This window comes from Haemaphysalis longicornis, unplaced genomic scaffold (genome assembly GCF_048455015.1).
Source record: "Haemaphysalis longicornis isolate Haplotype H1 unplaced genomic scaffold, Haemaphysalis longicornis Haplotype H1 scaffold_7, whole genome shotgun sequence".
NCBI classification, from domain to species: domain Eukaryota; kingdom Metazoa; phylum Arthropoda; class Arachnida; order Ixodida; family Ixodidae; genus Haemaphysalis; species Haemaphysalis longicornis.
The window spans coordinates 73,073,578-73,093,450 of NW_027526422.1; the positions used below are offsets into that span (position 1 = coordinate 73,073,578).

General features: G+C 46.2%; 2 protein-coding genes across 7 annotated transcripts in view; both read right to left on the reverse strand.

Moving 5' to 3' along the window:
* Positions 1-6,974, reverse strand: part of LOC144145940 (lipase member K-like) — a 40,473-nt gene extending 33,499 nt beyond the window's left edge. For 2 of the 6 annotated variants that reach the window (XM_077677805.1, XM_077677807.1), the window contains exon 1: positions 6,852-6,974. The gene's annotated coding sequence lies outside the window, so the exon portion shown is untranslated. Of the gene's footprint in view, positions 1-5,286; positions 5,357-6,851 lie in introns of those variants that run through there. The other 4 variants (XM_077677804.1, XM_077677806.1, XM_077677808.1 and 1 more) reach the window with 3 other exon arrangements.
* A 1,380-nt stretch (positions 6,975-8,354) lies between these two features.
* The window catches only part of LOC144145942 (gastric triacylglycerol lipase-like), a 33,008-nt gene continuing 21,489 nt past the window's right edge, over positions 8,355-19,873 (reverse strand). The window contains exons 6-9 of the mRNA XM_077677812.1: positions 18,830-18,901; positions 14,584-14,652; positions 11,837-11,974; positions 8,355-8,485 (exon numbers count right to left, since the gene is read on the reverse strand). Coding sequence (XP_077533938.1) covers positions 8,372-8,485; positions 11,837-11,974; positions 14,584-14,652; positions 18,830-18,901 — 393 coding nt within the window. The 3' untranslated portion in view covers positions 8,355-8,371. The remainder of the gene's footprint in view (positions 8,486-11,836; positions 11,975-14,583; positions 14,653-18,829; positions 18,902-19,873) is intronic.

Here is a 19,873-nt window from a genome sequence, read left to right on the forward strand (position 1 = left end):
TTTGCAAAATGCGATTGAAAAGCTGGAAATAGACACGCCGTGGTGGCTCAGTGGTTAAGGCATTGTACTGCTCATCTCTAGAACGCAAGTTCGATTCCAGGCCGTGGCGGCGGCTTTTCTGATGCAGGACAAAAGCGAAAACTCTTGTGTGTACGAGATTTCGGCGCGCGTTAAAGATCCCCAGGTGGTCAAATTTAATCCGGAGCCCTCCACTACGGCTCGCCTCATCGCCTGCGTTGCGCCGGCGCGTTAAATCAATCAATCAATCAATCAATCAATCAATCAATCAATCAATCAATCAATCAATCAATCAATCAATCAATCAATCAATCAATCAATCAATCAATCAATCAATCAATCAATCAATCAATCAAAAGTTCGTGCTTAATTTGGTCTTTTTCGGCAAGGGCAAAACTGGCCATGTTGTTTAAACCAGAAAACGTGCATGTGCAGCACACATAAAGATTGCAATATCCTGATGCATATGATTCCTTGCAGTACTGCCTAAAAACTATTGGAACCGCTAAACTATGTGTACAGAGCTTGCTTGGGTGAGAGCTGCGTTATTATGCATTATTCATTTATGAATAAGCGTTCATTATTCCACGCAATGCCGCTAAAAGAAGCAAGCGTCAAATAACAGCGCTGTCACGTGTCCTGCACTTTCAGCGTAAAATCACGGCCAATAGTAACCTTATACCGCGGCATCTCTTGCCATGGCGTGCACCATGCGGTAATTTTATTGTTAAGGGGGGCGGCCTATACCCTTAGTTATACAGAATAAACGCTTATTGAAATAAAAGCAGGGGTGGGGTCTTTAGCCAAGCGCTACGTGTTTTCCCGCGGCGACAGCTCTGTTCACCACGGTAAGATATACACACGCGAACTCGCTGCTTGAACAATATCTTACGTCCATACCATCCGCGTAGGGCAATATTCAGGCTGCCCTCAAATATCGCAATCGATAAACCAGCTTACCCATCGTTTTCTCCCTTGTAAAGCCAAAAAAACACGACGGCACTTAACGTCCCTGCCGGCTCAGCACCTTTTCTGCCCACGGCAATATGGCCGCGGACTGGTTCGCCCGGCTTCACCTCCCCGCGTTGCCCGCTATGGGCGGCCTCAACTCCGGAAGTTTTATACAACCTCCTTGGTTTTGGCCGTTTTGGATTCAATACACACGGTTAAGCCTTTGTGTACACTTGTTTCGTTTGTCGTAAAATGTCCAAGCACTCCAGCACTCCGCTGGCAGATCAGCCGGCGAGCCCAAGCTGAGCAGACGACTCATCTCTGGGCCGGAAGTGCGTGAAAAAGCCGCCCAATAGCAGGACGTCTAGCTTATGACGAACATCTGGGAATCGATGGTGTAGAAATGTGAAGATGGCGGCGTCCAAAAACACGAAGGAAAGGGTGAGAAAAAAGCGACAAACTTTGCAACAAAAGTGTGAGCTTTCCGCTGCGCGTAAAAGAGTAATATTTGGCACAGATGACGTTGACGACCCAATCTAACGATTGCGCTACTTCATCTATAGTGTGCTCAAAACGGCTTTCAGGGCCCCTTTAAAGAATTACGACGATCCGCCGGAGTAAATTGCGCCCCATACTAGGCAGAAAACACAGGTCAGAGTCGTAAATCTGCTTGAGCGGAAAAAAAAGTGTGTTTTGTGGAGGTCCTGCAACGCCAACGAACGACAGGTGGGGGACCATTCGTTTAACACAATTGTTATCAAGAGATTGCCGACGAAACTGGGGAATACAAAAGTTCTGATGGAAGTACTAAATTAAAAAAAAAATGAAGTGAATGACTGGACATGGCAAACACGTCACAGGAGTCGTTAGAAACCCTTGAAGAATCCATTGTTCTGCTGTCGACTCAGTGCGCTTCACATGACGTTAGTATATTTTTATTCGGCCACGAAGTTTTCTGACCGAAGGAAACATGTACGCCGGCGGAATGATCGCAGGAACCCTGCGTATTACGTAGAACGCCAGAGCTTATTTTTCGTCCTTCGAAAAAAATATTTTGAGGTCGGTAACTTGTCTGTCTCCTTACTCTAGAAAACGGCGCTTGCGAAATTTGTCATCCTCACAAAATACAGAACGAAGTTTCCATAAATACAAAGAAAGAGTGTGCGAACGGCTTATGAATTTTTAAACAGGTTTTTATAGTTTCACTTTGCTGTCACGATCTGTCCGTGCCCAATGTGCGACCCTAGGAAATTGTGAACTCGACAGAATAACAAATATTTCGCTAACCCGCCAGTGGACAGACTCCGATGTGACGTGAATATGGCGGTATTAATAACCCTTCCGGAGAATCAGCAGAATCGTACCATGGAAAAAATCTTGCAATATTGCCACTTTTTTTACTAAGCCACATATAAATCCCAACACCTTGTATCCATACAGAATCAAAGCTTTCCCGTGCTGGATCGTGCCAAGTTCCAACTTACTTCTCTCAGGGTATGCGTAATCATTTCAAGAAAGGTTTTTTTCCCTATACAGAATTGACAATTCCCAGGAATCAATGAAGCAGTATAAATTGGCTAAACCACTGACACATGAACGGGGTAATGCCTTCCCTTGCGGCTCAAAATTTCTGAAAATGTGACATGTTCTCGGCGATAGGCCTGCAGCATGAGGTTGTGCTACATACGTCCATGAATCCCTCCCATTTCCATTTTGTTACCACATTCCAAGAACGCAGCGGGCGGCGTCTTACTGCCAATGAGCAGTAGAAAAGACGGCACAGAGAAAAAGATCCTGTTAAAATTATTGTTCGATTATTGCTGAAATGCGAAGCATTCGTTGGCTTAGGAGAATCGCCCCCTATTAGAGCCCACAGAAAGGGATTCCTTGAGAGTGAAAAGGAACGCGTCATGTAGTGCGCGCTGTGTGATGAGTACCAGTACAGTAATATGCTCCACATTGGTCACAACATTCGCTTCACCACAGTACTACTTTTCTTGCAGTGGTGCGGTCTTTATAGGAAAGCCGGGGATCTGTTGTTAGAAACCCCACCAGCCAGAAAATTGGAGGCCAACCCGGCGAGAAGAGCTGCTAAATGGAAAAAGAATCCTCTAGTTCTATATGTTCAAGAGGCACACACATTCCAGGGTTTATACACTTAGTTCAAGGCCTCGGTATAACATGAAAGTAGAGAAATCGCGTATATACCAGTAGGCGCTGTGTGTGTTGATTTATACTTCCCACGTTCCTGCTTGCGTACGAGTCCAGTTTTCCTCTGAATTTCTCCAGCCGGTCATCAGCACCCACGACTGCCGCCAAGAAATTAGCGGCAAAGCACGCGAGTGCCAGATTTTTAGTTATTGTTGCCAGGGCCGCCATATCGCCCTTACCCAAACCACCTCCAAGATTATATTGACGGACTCGCAAGCCGCCTGCCGCAGGCTCTTGTCGGGACGGGTGGCCCCCGCCACAAACCGACTTTTGAATGAACATCCGCCTGCCCATCGGGTGGACATTGTGTGGACTCCCGCCCACTCTGCACTGACAGGCAACAATTTTGCTCATCAACAGGCTCGAGACCTCACTCACCGAGCCGCTGAGACCGGGGCTGTTTCCGCACCTCTCCTCACCTACCAAGATATCACCCAATACTACCGAACCACGAGACAGACCTTCCCTAGTCCTCACACATCTTTGACCAAAAGCTAAGAAATCACACTCAGATAAATTCAAGGAGGTACTTTTCCCCACCCCATCCGTATGCATTTACTCTTTCCTACACAGTACTCTGATAAGTGTAAATTCTGCCACGCACCAGGAACTCTGGCACACATATTATTTGACTGCACAAAAAACTCGGACCTTCCGCCTCTGAACCCGTCCCCTTCCCCTGAGCAGTGGAAGATACTGCTGTCCAGCTGTCGACCTGAGGACCAGCTCCTGCTTGTGACCAGGGCTACGGCAGCCGGAGGAACCACTCTCGCATTATTGCGTAATAAAGTTGTCTCTCTCTCTCTCTCTGCGAAAAGTGTTGAAGCCAAATTCCCGCGGAATTTTCTTTCGCTTATTATGTGGCCTCGACTCCTGTTCTCTGGGGTTAGCTGCACAAAGCGTAACTGGCGCGAGTTGGTTTCACGAAAGTTTGTACTATCCAAATCAGAATACCGTGTTTACTTTAGAACGCCATTAACATTCACTGTGTGTGTTCGTGCGAAACAAACGTGCCCACAGTCTTTTGACCTGAAGCTCTTCGATGAATGGCGCGGCATTACTCAAAGGGTTTCAGTAGGTCAATTACTGTGCCGTGTGAGCAGTTAATTTGTTCCACGTAGTACATACTCACTGCAAATGGACGCTTGATAGGATTGAACACCTACAGGCGCGGTGACGATAATGCTTGCCGTTTACACGCGTCTTTTCGATTTGATGACCTGTGAGAACTGGCTCAGACCGAGCAGCATTCCTTTAATCCAAATGAAGTTACAGTATACTGCGGCTGTCGTTTTCTCGTGAACAGTAAAGTTGTATAACAGTAATCCCGGGATCGTGTAGCGCTTAGTACGTGCGAAGTTGTAAAGCGACGCGTTGACGCCCTTTCATAGTTTGTACATTTGGTGGACCCACTCCTTGGCTTGATCGCTGGGTTGTCTGCTGCGGTAGTTGCGTCACAAAATCCGCGAACGACTGCAGCGGAGGTATGCGCACAACAGGCGCTCTTTATTAGGGATCAAAAAAGTATTGAATATTGCCAAACGTTTCCTTGAGCTGACCGATTGGGTGATGAGAAAACCTTCATCTTTGCGCCCCCAATTCCCAGATAGCGTGACGCTATTACCTCAGCTGGAATCTGAGTGGTAGAAAGCTTTAGGGAGTGTGTCCGCGAAGCGTATTTCCAAAGGCTTATCTGCAAAGCGCCCCACGTGACATGCGTATTCGCGCGGTACAGAACGTTCATTAAACAGGGTCATAGGACCCGCCCTGAACCTAAAGCGACCTAAATCATACCAAATCCCTATTCATAACAAAAAACGCGAATTATTGAGTTCTTTGCCAGTAAAAACAGAATTGAGTTTAGAAAAAAAAAAAAAAAACTCGCTAAAAAATTAAGTACATCTTTTGAGGCTCGAATCCACGTCGCCGGAGCAAGTACACATAACTCTACCTGGAGGCCACACAGCCCGAACGACGGGGTCGTTTTAGCAGCACCTCAATAGAACAGTACGCGCAGTAACACCACACACATCACGTGGGAAGCGATACGCATGTAAACACGCGTCCGCTAAAGGAGTGAACTGTAAGTGTGCCCCAGCCTCTCACCAGAGCGCTCAGTTGGTACGGAGCTGCACGCAGTCCTGTTTTTAACAGCGCAACTATTGTACGGCCATCGTCCTCGTCAGTCTTCTGTAGGTCGTGCGTCACGAAGGGGCACGGAGAAAGAACACGTATAGGAGACAAAACAGCCAGCTGCGGCAAGAGCAGGCGAGTGACCGGATATTCCCACAACGAAAACAGACCCGGACTACAAATCTTTGTAACTGCTGAGGCGAAGGAGACGGTAACGGAACCCGATCGATCAAATGATAGCGACCACAGTTCGTTCCGGGCTGCGCAGTGAAAATCCGATTGCGGCGGCCGCGCATTTTCTCCCGCAACCGATGCCGCTAGCTTAACCTAAGCCAATTGCTTGTGACGTTATCTGGTGCCCTAGAAAGAGCCATATTCCACTCCTGCCAGTTCCTTACTCCGTGCACAGGGGTAGGAGCAGGCTCCCAGAACGGCCGATGTCGTCGCAGAAATTGGTTCCCAGACCCACTGTTACAGGGCGCAGAGGTATGCAGGGTCGGGTTTCTCTCCCTCCCGCGAGGGTAGGGATTGGGGATGGAGCGTCTCGCCGCTGACATTTAGCTGCCGATTTTTTTGCGCGAACCGTAGAGTTTGCTCGGTGACAGCGCTGCCCTTCTAGGGCAAGCATCCGTTGACGTTAGGGTATACACAGGAGAACCACAGCTGCGCTGTTTCAGCAGATTTCGCATCGGGTGGAACTGGGTCTAAGTAACACATTTTTTTGTTATAAAGCTTTTGACTGCACTTTCAGGCGGTACAGTTCAGGGCAGAGCAAGTTGACCGATTACCCTGCGCTTTTCGAAGCGAAGGTGCGTCTTAAGTTAAAAAAATTCCTCTGACACTTAAACCTCCTTACGTGGTTCGACGGCGAACGGCTAAAGAGCATTGAAAACTTCTCGACCGCTACAAAGTGTGTGCTTAATTCTCTTTCTTCTATTTTTTTTTGTTTTTTGACGAAACTTAGACCGGAAAATTGGCCTCACGTCATGCTGCAGTTTCGCCACAGTTAGCGCTTTCCTCTACGTGCACCTGTCACGGCGTTCGCACAAGGCTAATACTGGTTACAATCTGTGGGCGGGCCGGTTTAGCCCTCTGGATTAGAGCACTTAGCAGCCGCTCCTCTGGCAATCCGGGTTCAAAGTGTTATATCTGGTTTAGCTGTACTTCGTCACTAAAATAATCATTTCTGCCAAGTTTAGAACAGTGAATACCCAATTGCAAACAATTAATACGTCCCGTAGCCAATATTGAAAAACGAAATATATGATGCTCCTGGTCACATTCACCGTTAGCACGAATTAAAACGAGGCACACAAAACAAAAAAAAAGTGTGAATGCGGGTCCTGATTTCTCGAGGAATTAATGTGTATAGATATGACCTAAAATCATTTTGGATTCCTCAGTAAGGATGAAGCACAGACTGACGCCTCTAACTGCATAAATTCCAGTCGTAGAAGCGATCATCGCCAGCATAAGATTTAGTTGGAAAAAATAAAGAAAGAACGCTTGATTTAGGAAAACTCCTATTCAGAACTTACGTAATACGTAATGTGCAGAGTGAATCCCGTAAAACTAGAGTTACGACTGAAGTTTAAGGTTTCACTACCTCACAAGACACCCCAGGACACGGATCCTGTTGCCTTTTGGACAGCAGCTTCCACATCTTTCAAATCTCAGCCCTGTTTGAGTAGAAGACATGTTTCTTACCGTAGACATATTGTCCATTATTCATAGAACAGAGCAGCCCAACTTCAAAGCTTCGGAAAAGAATTGTTTTGAAAAAAGAAACCTGCGCTCAGTGTCAGGTTCTTTGTTGCATCCCTGCGTCACAATTGTAAAATGACCCCCGATACAGCACGAGATCTTGGTTGACCGCTCAATTGAAACTATTGCGCTGTGTCGTCTCTTAGCAGAAAAAAAAAATGTTGTTGACTAAACAACTTTTACGCGAGCTGCTAATTCATTTTTGAAGGGTAAGTTGTGCACACCCCAAGGAAAAACTCCAAAGTACATGCTCGCTACGGTCTTATGATGTGATACCCGATGGCGTTACTTCGTCGTCTAGGCAGCGTTTTAGAACGTAGCTGCGCCACTCACCATCCAAGCTCACGAACCGCTGAAGGTCAGCTGAGCGAGTGGGCCTAGCAGCTACTGTTCTAAAGAAGGCCGTTGAGTGGAAACAATACCAGTTTGGGTTCGGTTCTTGTTCGCGTTACTTCATTTCCTGAATATGTTCGCTTAGTTAAAGTAGCAAAAGCGAAGAAAAATAAAAGTTTTAGCCCAGAGCAACCCTAAAGGTGAAGTTAAAGTTAAGTTCAATCAGAAGATTGCACTGCCCCTATAAAAGTGAGACGATTTGAGCGTCAACTTCAAATAAATCGGCCACAAAGTGAATAAAACGGATAATACAGTGACCATTCACCCGCCGCTTTCTCTTTCAGCGCCTTTGGTGTCACAGGGAATAGTTTATGCAACTGGCGGGAGCCGACTTAAGCCACCGCCAAGGAACATGACCATGCTATTTAATGGCGTCTTTAGTTTTGGTATCATAGTGCCACTGGAATGGTAACAAAACTTGATTACACTGCTTGCTCAAATTTTATTTTTTACCCTGCTATGGTACCGCAGACGTTGTGTAGCATTCATTTTGAAGATTGTTCTATACTTCTTATATTTTTTGGCAAAAACAGTCTTTTGAGGCCAAAGCGAACTTGAAAGAGTTACCAAATGAGTGTCTTCAAATAAGCAAGCTTGTATTTCGGTTTCGTGGTACCTTTAACGTCCGAAGATAGGCGTGTAAGAAAAAATCAAGAAGGAATAGCGCTGGAAATGTAATGTGGGGCCTTCGGCATTCAGCTCCCTTTCACGTCATCGAAGATGGAATGCTGCCTGCATTCCTATAGGTTCATCCTGCCCCTAACATGCCGTACTCACTTTTCTGTGTTCATGACTTGTAGCACCCAAGTCTACCCAATGTAAACCAGCATGTGGCCGCACAAGGAAAAAAATGAATGATTTCTGTTCATTTTATTTAAATAATGAGCAGTAATAGTGTTGTCTACTGGGCACGGAATCTGAAGGCATTCATCGTGGTCAGCAAGGCGGGGTAGACGTAGCGCCTGGCCAACACACTCAGAGTGAAGTCAACGTGCGAGAAATCAGGGTCCGCTACCTGCAAACAAATGAGCGTAGTAACGCGTGAGACAAGTTAATGTGCTGGAAATGCAAAAAACGCAAAGTTCCGCGGTGACGTCAGCATTAATAACGATTTCCTGAGCGATACATGCACATCACATTCGCGGGACATCAGTTTTATTCCTACACCTCCTTACATGGACAAAAGGAAACCCGATAGGTGTGGAGAGTGGGTAATTGTCTGTCTTTTCTGTGCTTGTCCTAGCGTTTTTGCAAAAAGATTGAATTTCAGTAAGCATGCAAGAAGGATTTAACAATCCGACAGCGTGGGTAATAACAGGTGCGTTAATAAAAAAAATATCTTTTTGACGGTTCTTACGTTTTCTGTTACAATAGCTACCAGAACGGCCAAGTGACTCATTTACAATTCTTTAATATCTGTTTAGTATGTACCTTAATTCATTCATGTACCTTAATTCATTCATCTCAGTAGTTACCTTTACTGAGCGTTATGCCTCGAGCCTACTTATAGCACTCCACTTAAAGTGTGACGCCATGTTTTAAATTTTCGACCTGCCCAGCAGGATTGCACTGAAGAATATAAAGGACAAGAGAAATTCCAAAAATCGTGAGAGCTTCAACTGTAAAAAAATGTGCATCTGATAGAAAGTCGTCGCGTTCGTCCATCTAGATGATTTGAGGTTAAATTCCAATGCATACCCATGCGCACCCTCCGTTATTTTTTCTGTTTCGTAGAAATGTCTAGATTTTGCTATCAGTAATACGGCAGCAAGCAGTTATAAAAAATTATTTTACTTCCGCGAATTAAAGCTGCCGTATCACGCGGAAACAGAAGATGGGCAAAGTAGTCCAATGCATCAAATCTGAGACGGAACCTAAGCACACAATTCGATGTTCGTAGGAAGTGGATCCCAGGCTGTACCTATTTACGTTATTCAAAAGCGGGGGCAAGTGCTTTGTTCACATATTATAGGTGTAGGCCTTGTTCATACTCCCCTATACATCTGCCAAGCGAGGGATCTATATGGCATGCCACTTCTAGCTAATTCTGCACATGGGCGTAAGTGATTGGTATATGCGATTCGATATAACAATATCCAATTTGACGGTTGACAAAACTCAGCGTAATTCTTCACACAAAAACGTGCCGCAATGTGCCAGTGTTTGCTATCTTCAGCCGAAAAGGCAGGATATTTGCCTAATGATCGGGGAAGGGAGCTGGTAAGTTATCTTTCAGTGTGGTTGTCCTCCCACTGTGAGGTCTGGAGAGTTAAGTGCATTGACAGTAAGGGACAGTTGCTCGTAGTGCTCACTACGCGACGGTCTTTTTGTTGCTCTCAACATTATTACTAAGCTTGTGCAATAGTGTCATCCGAACTATTGTGTGTCCATCGGGATATTCCTACTTCCTTTGTGCAATAAGAACGAGCCGACGTCTTTCTGCCTTTGAACTGGTGCTTTGGGGCCTCTAATGGCTTTCCTGTGCCACCCGGCTCAGTCTGTGGCTGCAATGATGCTGTGGCACATCCACTTTTTCTTTCTCTCCACTGTTCTCCTTCGATCGCTTTTTCAAACTCCGTTATTTTCTTCCTTTTTCCAACATCCGCACGCTTGCTTCGTCTCAAAGAACATTTCGTTCTTCTTGTAATATTTTGGGGACTTACAGGCCGCAGCTACGCGTTGACAATCATTCACGCCTTAGCCTTGGGCTGCGCAATAATTTCGACCACATGGGAGCATTTAAGGAGCGCCAAAATCTCATCACACGGCATTTCGTTTTTCGCCTCCATCAGAAAATTGGCTGCCACGTCCATGATCGAACCGGCGCCATCGTGCTCAGCAGCACTTCGCCTTAGCCCCTGAGCCATCCCCGCGGGCAAGGAACACTGGTTTTGTGAGCTTGTATGTTGAGATAATAGCGGTCACCCAGAGTGTTATTCAACAAAGTTATACGTGTCTGTCTGTCTGTCTGTCTGTCTGTCTGTCTGTCTGTCTGTCTGTCTGTCTGTCTGTCTGTCTGTCTGTCTGTCTGTCTGTCTGTCTGTCTGTCTGTCTGTCTGTCTGCCTGTCTGTCTGCCTGTCTGCCTGTCTGTCTGTCTGTCTGTCTGCGTCGGTACGTGTGTTGGGCGTGGTCGCGGGAGTGTGTGGTATGCGTGTGCGTGCATTGCGACACTGCGCAACTCAAGCGTGATGGATGCGGAATCCTGCAACGGAGACCACATTTGACCGCAACGGAGACCACAGTGGAATAGTTCACCTCATCATTCATCGGGATAAGCAAATGGGACCGAACTATTAGACTGACGACACAAGTGATTAAGCGTGAAGGCGATACGCCGAGCTCCGTTAGCTGGGTTGAAGGCTTGGGACTTGCAGAGGCCCCCCCCCCCTCCAGACGACTGGCAAACAATCAGGAGCGAGAAATGAAATTACCATTACTACGACTTACAATTTAGCGTGGCTATTATCCATTTCACGAAAATCGATTTACTGGTGTTATTAGAGAGCCCTAGAAGACAGGTTGAATGTAGTTAAGTTCGTATTAGTGCTAACTTGACAGCAGCTTTCCAAAACACCATCTAGCTGGCAGAGCAGTTGAAGATACGCAACGTTTAAGAACCTAACGAACGCTGTGATGTAAGTTTGTGAATTTGCGATATCCAATATTCTATCAGAAACGAAACAAATAAACTCACGATGGCTATGAAGGAACTCTAAACGATTCTTCGAAATTCCAGCCCATCTTACTAAGGCTGCCTTAGGCCTGCCTACGGCAGGGCTTGCGAAATTGTTTCGGAATCGTCTTAGTGGTCAATGCATAATTTGTCTAATGATAGGCATATCTGAACCCGATCTCAAGCAGTTTTTCTGGCCAGAACTCCGGAAGAAGCCACGAATAGGCGAGTGACCGGGACGAACTAGAATTTTCATATGCACCTACAAGTTGGCACAACTTCCTTTATAATACATATGTATGTTCATTGAAACGTGAGTTAAACGTTGCGTCATAAACATTGCGTCATAAATCCTCGGGAAATTCAGTCAAGGCCGGCTGGTATTTGGACTACACGCGCAATCGAAACTTCTGAGTTTTTCATTAAACACTGAACAATTTATATTCACATTCTTCCGCTATTCAAGTTTGTGTCAAGCGTGTAGGGGGGATCCCTGTTCACGAATTATCGTGCGCTTGTTTGGTCACGTAATTAGAAATCATAAGCCGTGTAATTGGAATCGCATTTAATAAAAACAGGCTGATTAAACATCCGCGGTTACTTATGTCTGATTGGTTGCAAGAACAGTCAATCAATAAGGTGTCGAATAGTGTTACGTTTCGGTCATGGTCTCACAGACGCGTGGTGATTACCTGGTATGTCAGCACAACGTTGGGCAGCGTATGCGCGAGCAAGCGAATGTCCTTGGGGTCGGCCATCCAGTCGTTCATGCTCCAGTAGATGGCGACTGGCGCTGTCACGCGCGACACGTCATAATCGGGGGGAGTCCACTGAAACAGAGAAGAAGCGAGACGAATGGATGGTGAGCCGGGCCTCCTTACCTTGCCCTTTTAACTACGATAGTCTTTATTGGGCTACTCACACAAGAAAATAGTGGTCTTAATGAATCTGTCCCTTGATTCAGCTTTCCGGCCAAACATGAGAAGAATACTTGAAAGACAAGTTTATATAGGCAAAACACTTCCAAACCCCTAAATATGAAAACCAACTCCATAATTCATCAATACATAGGTGGTATTGGTATTTTTAGTTTAATTAATTATACATGACGGCTGGATTTTCGGTATAGGAAATACAAAATACGTGTTATAAACAATAGTTTGACACGCAAATGCAAAACGAGTTCATGCGAGCCTGGCAGGGTTCTACATCGTGGCAGTGTTCCAGGTTCAACAACGTTCCATGAGATGGCGCGCGCGGGAAAATTGAATTGACTTTATCAATTCTCCTCAGTGTTTATCGGGGGGGGGGAGAGGGTGTAAGGTAGAAAGGAAGAGGAAGAGCTAGAGAGGAGAGCAGTGGAGAGAAGGAAGGCATTTACGTGGTAGGGGGGTGGGCGGCAGAAGAGTATTGTCTCTCGACGACCTTTGCAGTGAAGGAAGCAGATACGCCGCCAATTTTTCTTCGTCACAGCCCCCTACAATGAAGTTATCCGTCATCCAGGATTGGGTGTTTCGCGGGTACCCTAAATTCGGCATTCCTTAATATTACTTCTAAGCACATAACACCGCCAATTTCTATGACGGGCCTATATAATATGAAAGCGTAATTAAGGTAAACCCCGGTACATTTTTCTATTAACAAAAGCCATTGTGGATCGGTAGCTTTCTGTTTCCGATGATTGCTCGGTAGAAGTGTACCGCTGGTAGTCAACGCTGAAAACACACTGAACGCATGAACGAAAACGTATTAATTCGAAAAGAATAAATTAGGGTTATGTGAAAAACCCGGCGTCTGTAGCAGTAAAATGACTCCTAATTACACGTGACTGTGCGTTCCACAGGGCGTCCTTCCCATTATTAAAGCGAAGCTTGTGTTCTCAGTGATGGTGTCTGTAACGCGAAAACAGATGAAGTGAAAGAAAAAGACGCTTCCCATGGCAGGAATTCCACCTGGCATTCCGCCTTATGATGACGGCGTCTATCCGATTTCTGAAGGATTTCGAGAGGGGTGCATTGATGTCTAAAATTAAACCGGAAGATCCTGCATCCGGCCGTGTAAAGACGAATCTGATCAGTCACTAGAAAGCTTCGCGTTCAACCATCGTCGTCGTTAGACGCAGGAGTGCACGATTTTAAAGGCGCCACGAAGACAAAATACGATGTTGTATTATTTGAAAGAACTAGTATTTCATAACGCACTGAGCTGCATTAAGCCAGAAAAGGCGGTTTTGACACAAAAATTCGCAAGAAACATTGAATTACTTTCATATTTTCACTGCAGTGGTGCAATATGGGCAGGAGTAACGAGATATCTGGCAGCAATATAACATAGCGGTCAATGTGTTATTGCTGGTTATCCTTATAAAGATATAATAAATGCTGATAAGATGCCGAAGTCATGTTTCTGGGTGGTGGTTTAGGTTGGCGGCTGCCACTGGCCGAAACAAGATTAGGTTAAATAAAAATCCCTGAAAGGGGCTGGGGAGTAGTCACTGCTACATATGTTTTCTTAACCCGATTGTTTAGCTTCATTTGGCAACTGAATTGGTATATTTGTTATTAGAACAAATCATTTTCTTTATGAACCAAATATGCATTTTGTTTTCGTGGCTCCTTGAAAATAGGAAGGACAATGTTGCTAGGCAATGTTTGGGGCAGTGCTGGTGGCTGCTTTCGCCGTTCGGTGTCCGGCGGCAGCAATACCTTGCTAAGCACGAACGCACGAAGCTTACCCCAGCGGCGCTGGAGCCTCCAGCCAGCCAGGACGCTCTGAGCGGAAGCGGACTATTAAGCAATATTGTCCAAGTGATCCCCGTCGACAGCCAACTTGCAAAATCTAATGCTGTGTAACTCAAAAAAGAGTGAAACCTCCTGATAATCTCTGAAATAACCCACACAGACTTTGCAGCAAGATTCGAAAACATGGGCCACTGCAAAATTTAATAACATCGCTTTCGGCGCGAAACCCGCCGCAGCACTCAGCGGTGTTTATTAGAAAATTATTGAAACATTTTACTTATCCACCACACTTATTTTGCCACTCCACAGCGTTATGTTTACGCCAGCACTGTGAAGACGTGTACAGAAGTGCAATTGTACACACAGGCAATTGTATAGCTACTGTACAGCAGTGTACAGAACTAGGGGGTTTGATTATGTGCAGGATTTGGAAAGATAAATGCATTTTTAAAATATATTCTTGCTAAATTAGTTTGTTACTGGCAAGATGGCAAAGCCCGATTTCTAGGATTTGTGATATCCGCTGTTAAATCTTTATATTACATTATTGTATGTTTGTGAAGGTAGTGAACATATGACTTATGGTGTCCAGTATTCTCGCAGAGTGGAAACTTCTCTTCCGAGCTTTCTTACGGGACACCTTTATTCGCTGATAATCATAAAATTTTATACTGTATACTGCAATATCAAGGACCTACCTGTCCGTAAATTCGTTTGTTCTTGAACAGGCCGTAGTTGAACTTCCGGAACCGTTTGCATCGGAGCAGCTGAATAAAAAACGAACAATTAAAGAAATATTATTCTGGAACCATACATTCGGCACGCTTCTCTCCTGAAAACCCAAAATGAACCAGAAAACATTATATAAGAAATAACAAAGCGAAACGTCTCGCGTAGCATTAGGTTTTCAATTATATTCGCGAGACACTATATTTTTTGGGGGGTAAATATGGTCTCGTTAGTTCTGGGTCCAATTTAGAAATCGTAATTGTTGAATCTCCCCATAGGTATGAGTTGATCATTACCATTGTAATTATGAAATCCCCCGTGTCATTAAAGTGATCCGACCTTATTTCGGGCAGCCATGGACACGGTCTCGCTTCCGTCGTTCTTTCTCTATATTTTCTTGCCGTTAGGACCGGGAGAATGAACGCTGGCGACGAAGGAGACCACCGACGTCCCTTCTGGCTTCAGGTTCGTGGAACCCCGCTCCTTTGACTGTTGTTTACGCTGCTCAGCCCCGCCCTCAGCCGGAGGACAGCATGGCTGTCCCTGACCCCCTGGTGACGACCACTGAGATATAAGTCCACTATTGATAAGCTGCGCCAACAGCCACGCGTTCTTCGCGGCGCCGTTGCAAGACTGCTCAAGGCAGCCAACGAGCTTCTGGAAGCCCCCTGTACATCTTCGCATGACTTGCAAGAAGACATTGACCTCGTTGCAACCAAAAACACCGCACTGTACGAGATCGAAAGGAGAATCTTAGAACTGCTTGAACGTGACAAACTGGACCGGGACTACTTCAACGTGTTGGCGTGCCGAGGAGAAATATGCCGTGCCCTCGTGTAGCTGCGCGATGCTTTGAAAATCCCGAAGTAGCCCGGCATGACCGTCGCCATACGTGGCACATCCATCTAGCTAAGTTTCTTTCGATATGTGAGCATCTCCAACGGCGTTCGCGCGGCGACCTGTCGAAGCGACTTCACTTTGCAAGTTGTCCCACCAACGCTACAGGATAACACAGCTAAGGTGGCGCCTCCTGAACTGCAAAGGCTCGGGGACCATTTGCAGGCGACGTCCCGTGACCACACGGACTTTCTACATTCAGCGGCCAGAGGCTTTGACGTTCACGCCCATCATGCGGGGAAAACTTAGGGAGATCCCATTCTGCCGTTTTCCGTACATCGCGACGTCAGCAACCTCGACTTGTAATAGCAGAAGGCCAAGAGCTCGTCCACAGAAGAACTGCTCCAGGACGGCAGTGCACAAACCTGTTCAGTCCAACGCGACATGCGACGCGCAGAAGCGCTCTTTGCCCCAAAGAGAATGCGAGAATACGATAGAGACCAATACGCTGAACATTTAGTCCACTAGCGCCTCTGAAGTATCCGTCGAGAAACAAGCCATCGTAACAACCCAGGCTTCACCTTTCCGAAATGCCGACGTACATTCGAGCGTATGAAGGGACTATAAGCGTGGTGAACACGATAAAGCGGCTGTCGCAGTCAAGGAAGGTTCAGCGACGGCAACCCAAGCAGACGACGGAAAACGTGAATTCCAGGATGTGAAAGAAAAGGTTGAACTTCGACCGTGTAGGATCGAGTACATCTTTGTGCCCGACTTCATGAAAGGTAAACTCCTACCTCACCTTTTTGAAAGCCAGCTAGCTGTGTTCGCCAAAGTTTTCCAGGAGAGGGAACCTGAACACGAATATGAGTCCTTCCATGTTCCTGAAGATGGAAAGTCTGAGCCATCCTTAATGACCCTTTGTCGTCACAGCGAGTAGACACTGATGCCTGGCCCGAAAGCAGCCGATCCATATTTTGACTTGATTCCCATTAAGAAAATGCGCCCGCCACAATCGGAACCTGCTAAAGCGTAAACGCGGGGCAGGCATCAGACTGATCTGGATCCACCGCTGGATTCGCTGCATGAGAGCTGCAGGTACAGTGAACCATTGAGGTTACATGTGTGGGGTTCTACATTAACCACACTAGTGATTTCCCGCCCCGCAGCCATCCGCGCTCAGCAAACATGCCTTGCGAGCGCCGGCTGCGGACGGGTCCGTTGTTTGCGGAGGCAGACAGAGGCGGGAGGCGGCGAGGGCAAAACATCAATGGCAGCATTTATTGCAATGTGCAAATCAAACATACTGCATACAGACTAATCGTAGGCCATAACGGTAACACTGGGAGCGAGGCATTAAACAACGCTAGAGATCGAGATGGCTCGACTCGCCGATGGCATACCGGAGCAGCGGAGCGCGGCGGAGTGCGAGCGCGGTTGCAGTCTCCCAGCTCGTCCGGACGCGTCCCATTGTGGCGCGTTCCCCAGGTCAGGACCAGCGCGCCGAAACGTCCGCGCGCTACCGGATCCCCAAGACAAGAGAGCGTCCCCTCGTCATGCTACGTCCCACCAGACTTCGCTTTACGGTGGCGCTAGTATCGAGGAAGAACTGGTTCTCGGGTAAGGCAGAGGGGAAAAAGGTCAACGCCTCAACCAGGGCCAACCAGGTCAACCAGTCAACTGTCAACCAGTTGACAGTTGACCAGTCAACAGTCAAAGGTCAACCAGGGCGACAATAAACCGTCCGGTCGCTGGCGCCCTCCCGTATGGTTCCTGTCGCGTGAGCGAGGCGCGTGTGCACGCCGGCCGCGATGGGAAACTAGCCAGAAAGGGGTTCGCGTGAAAGTCGCGATCCCCACACATGACATCAGCTTCAGCAAAATAGGTGCTTGACTGAACGACTTTCCGGAAACGTCTTAACGAGCTTGGAGCCCATTTTGGTTTCAACAGCTTCACCTCTGCGGCGCTTGACTGTAGTCAAAGCTGCGAGACGGCGGATACACCTCTGGAGGCAAAAAAGAACAGCGTTTTCGGACAGCTTCTTAAAGATTGAAATTATAAACCCCAAAACTAATTGTTGGGATGTTGGTTTCTAGTTCGGCGTGCGTATAGCGTTTTTACTTATGACCAGATACAAAGGTTGCGAGGGCGGGAGTACGTTGAATCTCCCGATGGTTATGAGCTAGTCATTGTGGTCGTCATTATTAAATCACCCCTGTCATTAAAGTGATCAGCCCACATTTTGGGCAGCCGTGACCACGGTCTCGCTTCTGTCGTTCATCCGCTGTAGTAATAATTCTTCTCTGGAGTGAAGAAATGCCTCCGCATCGCCAGTGTGGAGTGAGGGAGTAAAGACTATTGAATCGCCTGCTGTGGTGTCCCTAATGGAGCACCATGACGCGGCCTACGTCATCCTGTCAAAGACCCTTTACTCGGCAGCCGCCTCTCTACTCCCCTCGAGGTCCTTCAGCCGCCCCTGAATGGGGGCCGAGCCCTCTCGGCTTTCGACCGGCTTCTGCCTTTCAAGGGCCGCCAAGATCAGCTGGACGGCCTGGATGGAAGAATTTCGCGGTTGCGGCGTGGTGTCGGCGGCGATGATGCGCTGCTAGCACTTGATGGCGCGTTCAGTTGCCTTTATTACATTCCGGGTAAACACAGAGAAACGCTTTCGAGGGGAATATTTCAGTGCACATAAAACTGACTTATACCTGTCGGTCGTATCTTAACTTCAGGCGGGGAAAATTAACCTCCTTCCCTCGGCTGAATGTGTGGATTGTAGTAAATATAACATGTCCACACACAAACACACTCCGAACATCGCACTGGCCAATCAGGACTACCGGCCCATTAAACATGACGGCTTCTGAACCGCGAGAAGTGCACCTTTGCTTTTTTGTACTTTTACACCGCCAACAGAAGCGATAATGCTGTGCCAACGCTGCTAAGCCTTTTCCTTCGGTGTGTTTTCGTTCACTGGAAGTGACAGTGTCGCGTAAGCCCGTGAAACAGGTAAAGTGAATGATCGCCTTGCAAACATTTCTTTCTTTGCTTGCCCTTGCGGTTCGTGGTCTTTTTTTTTTTAAGTCATAAAGCTTTCAGTGGCATTTCTTTGAAAAACTGCACACTTCAGAAACCACTTGTGGCACTGGCGAGGTCGTAAAAAATGTTGTATAAAGAGAGCTAGTAAACTTTCTTGATCAGACAGCTTGAAAAAAAGAAAAAAAAATCCAGCTCCAAGAATATATGGCCAAACGTCGACCACTTGATTCAATTATTTTCGATAGTGTGTATCTAGGTTTTGCAATTTTGCTTTAAAAAACATATCACAGCAGGGACGGCATAGAACCGCAGTCTAAATTTCCTATCGGGACCCTTTACCTGTCCATAGTGTACAACGTTCTTCAGAGACGTTCCAGAGGGCAAATGACTGGCGACGACTCCCATTCGACTCTGAAATATCGAAAAAAAAAACTTGTTGCACGGTTCCTTCATACTCATAAGGAAACACCGAGTTGAAAACATCGAGATGGTGCTTCCCTTCACTATGATAAGAATGAGGAAAATTTATTTATTTATTTATTTATTTATTTATTTATTTATTTATTTATTTATTTATTTATTTATTTTATTTATTTATTTATTTATTTGCAATACCCCTAAAGGCCGCCGTGAGTGGTTATTACATGGAGGGTTACATCAACACAGGTATTGTACCGGGGCAAGAAACAGTAAGGGACAGAAATGAAACAAAAGGGAACAGGAAGGTTCAAACTGAAAGCCCAAATAAATACACGTTGTAAGATTGAAAATAACGATAACCCAATGTTCAATATACATATTAACATTAAAAAATGCAGAAACTAAAAAAATGGAATCAAATTCTGTCGTGAGCACAGTGTACAACCAATCCTCACAACAAAAAAAGGAAATACAGAGCAAAAATAATTGGTCTACGTCTTGAAGGAAACCAATTACAAATATGATGTGAGAGCAAAACAATTCTACCTTAGCTCTTAGATTGGTCCCTCAACTTTCGTGTTTTCTTTATGAGTGGCGATATATGATGGTAGATTATTCCATGTGACTATGGTACGTGGAATGAAAGAAGAGTAAAATCAGATCAGCGGCAACTGTTGTGTTTAACTTTGAAGCAATGGTCGCGGCATGGAAAAATGACGGCAGGTGGCTCGACTAAATCATCGTGAAGTGACACGTGGCGATAAAAAGCTTATGAAATAGTGACGGGCGGCATAGTTGGCGACGATGTGTTACATAAGGAAGTACGGCGCGAACATTTCAGTGCTGTGACGCCAGAATTAGGTGAGTAGTCTTAATATATCAAGCGCAAGTGAGAAAGGCGCCCATGCACTCCGTAGAAGCGAAGCTATAAATTCCGGATGTGGTTCGCCATTGCCGCGTTGA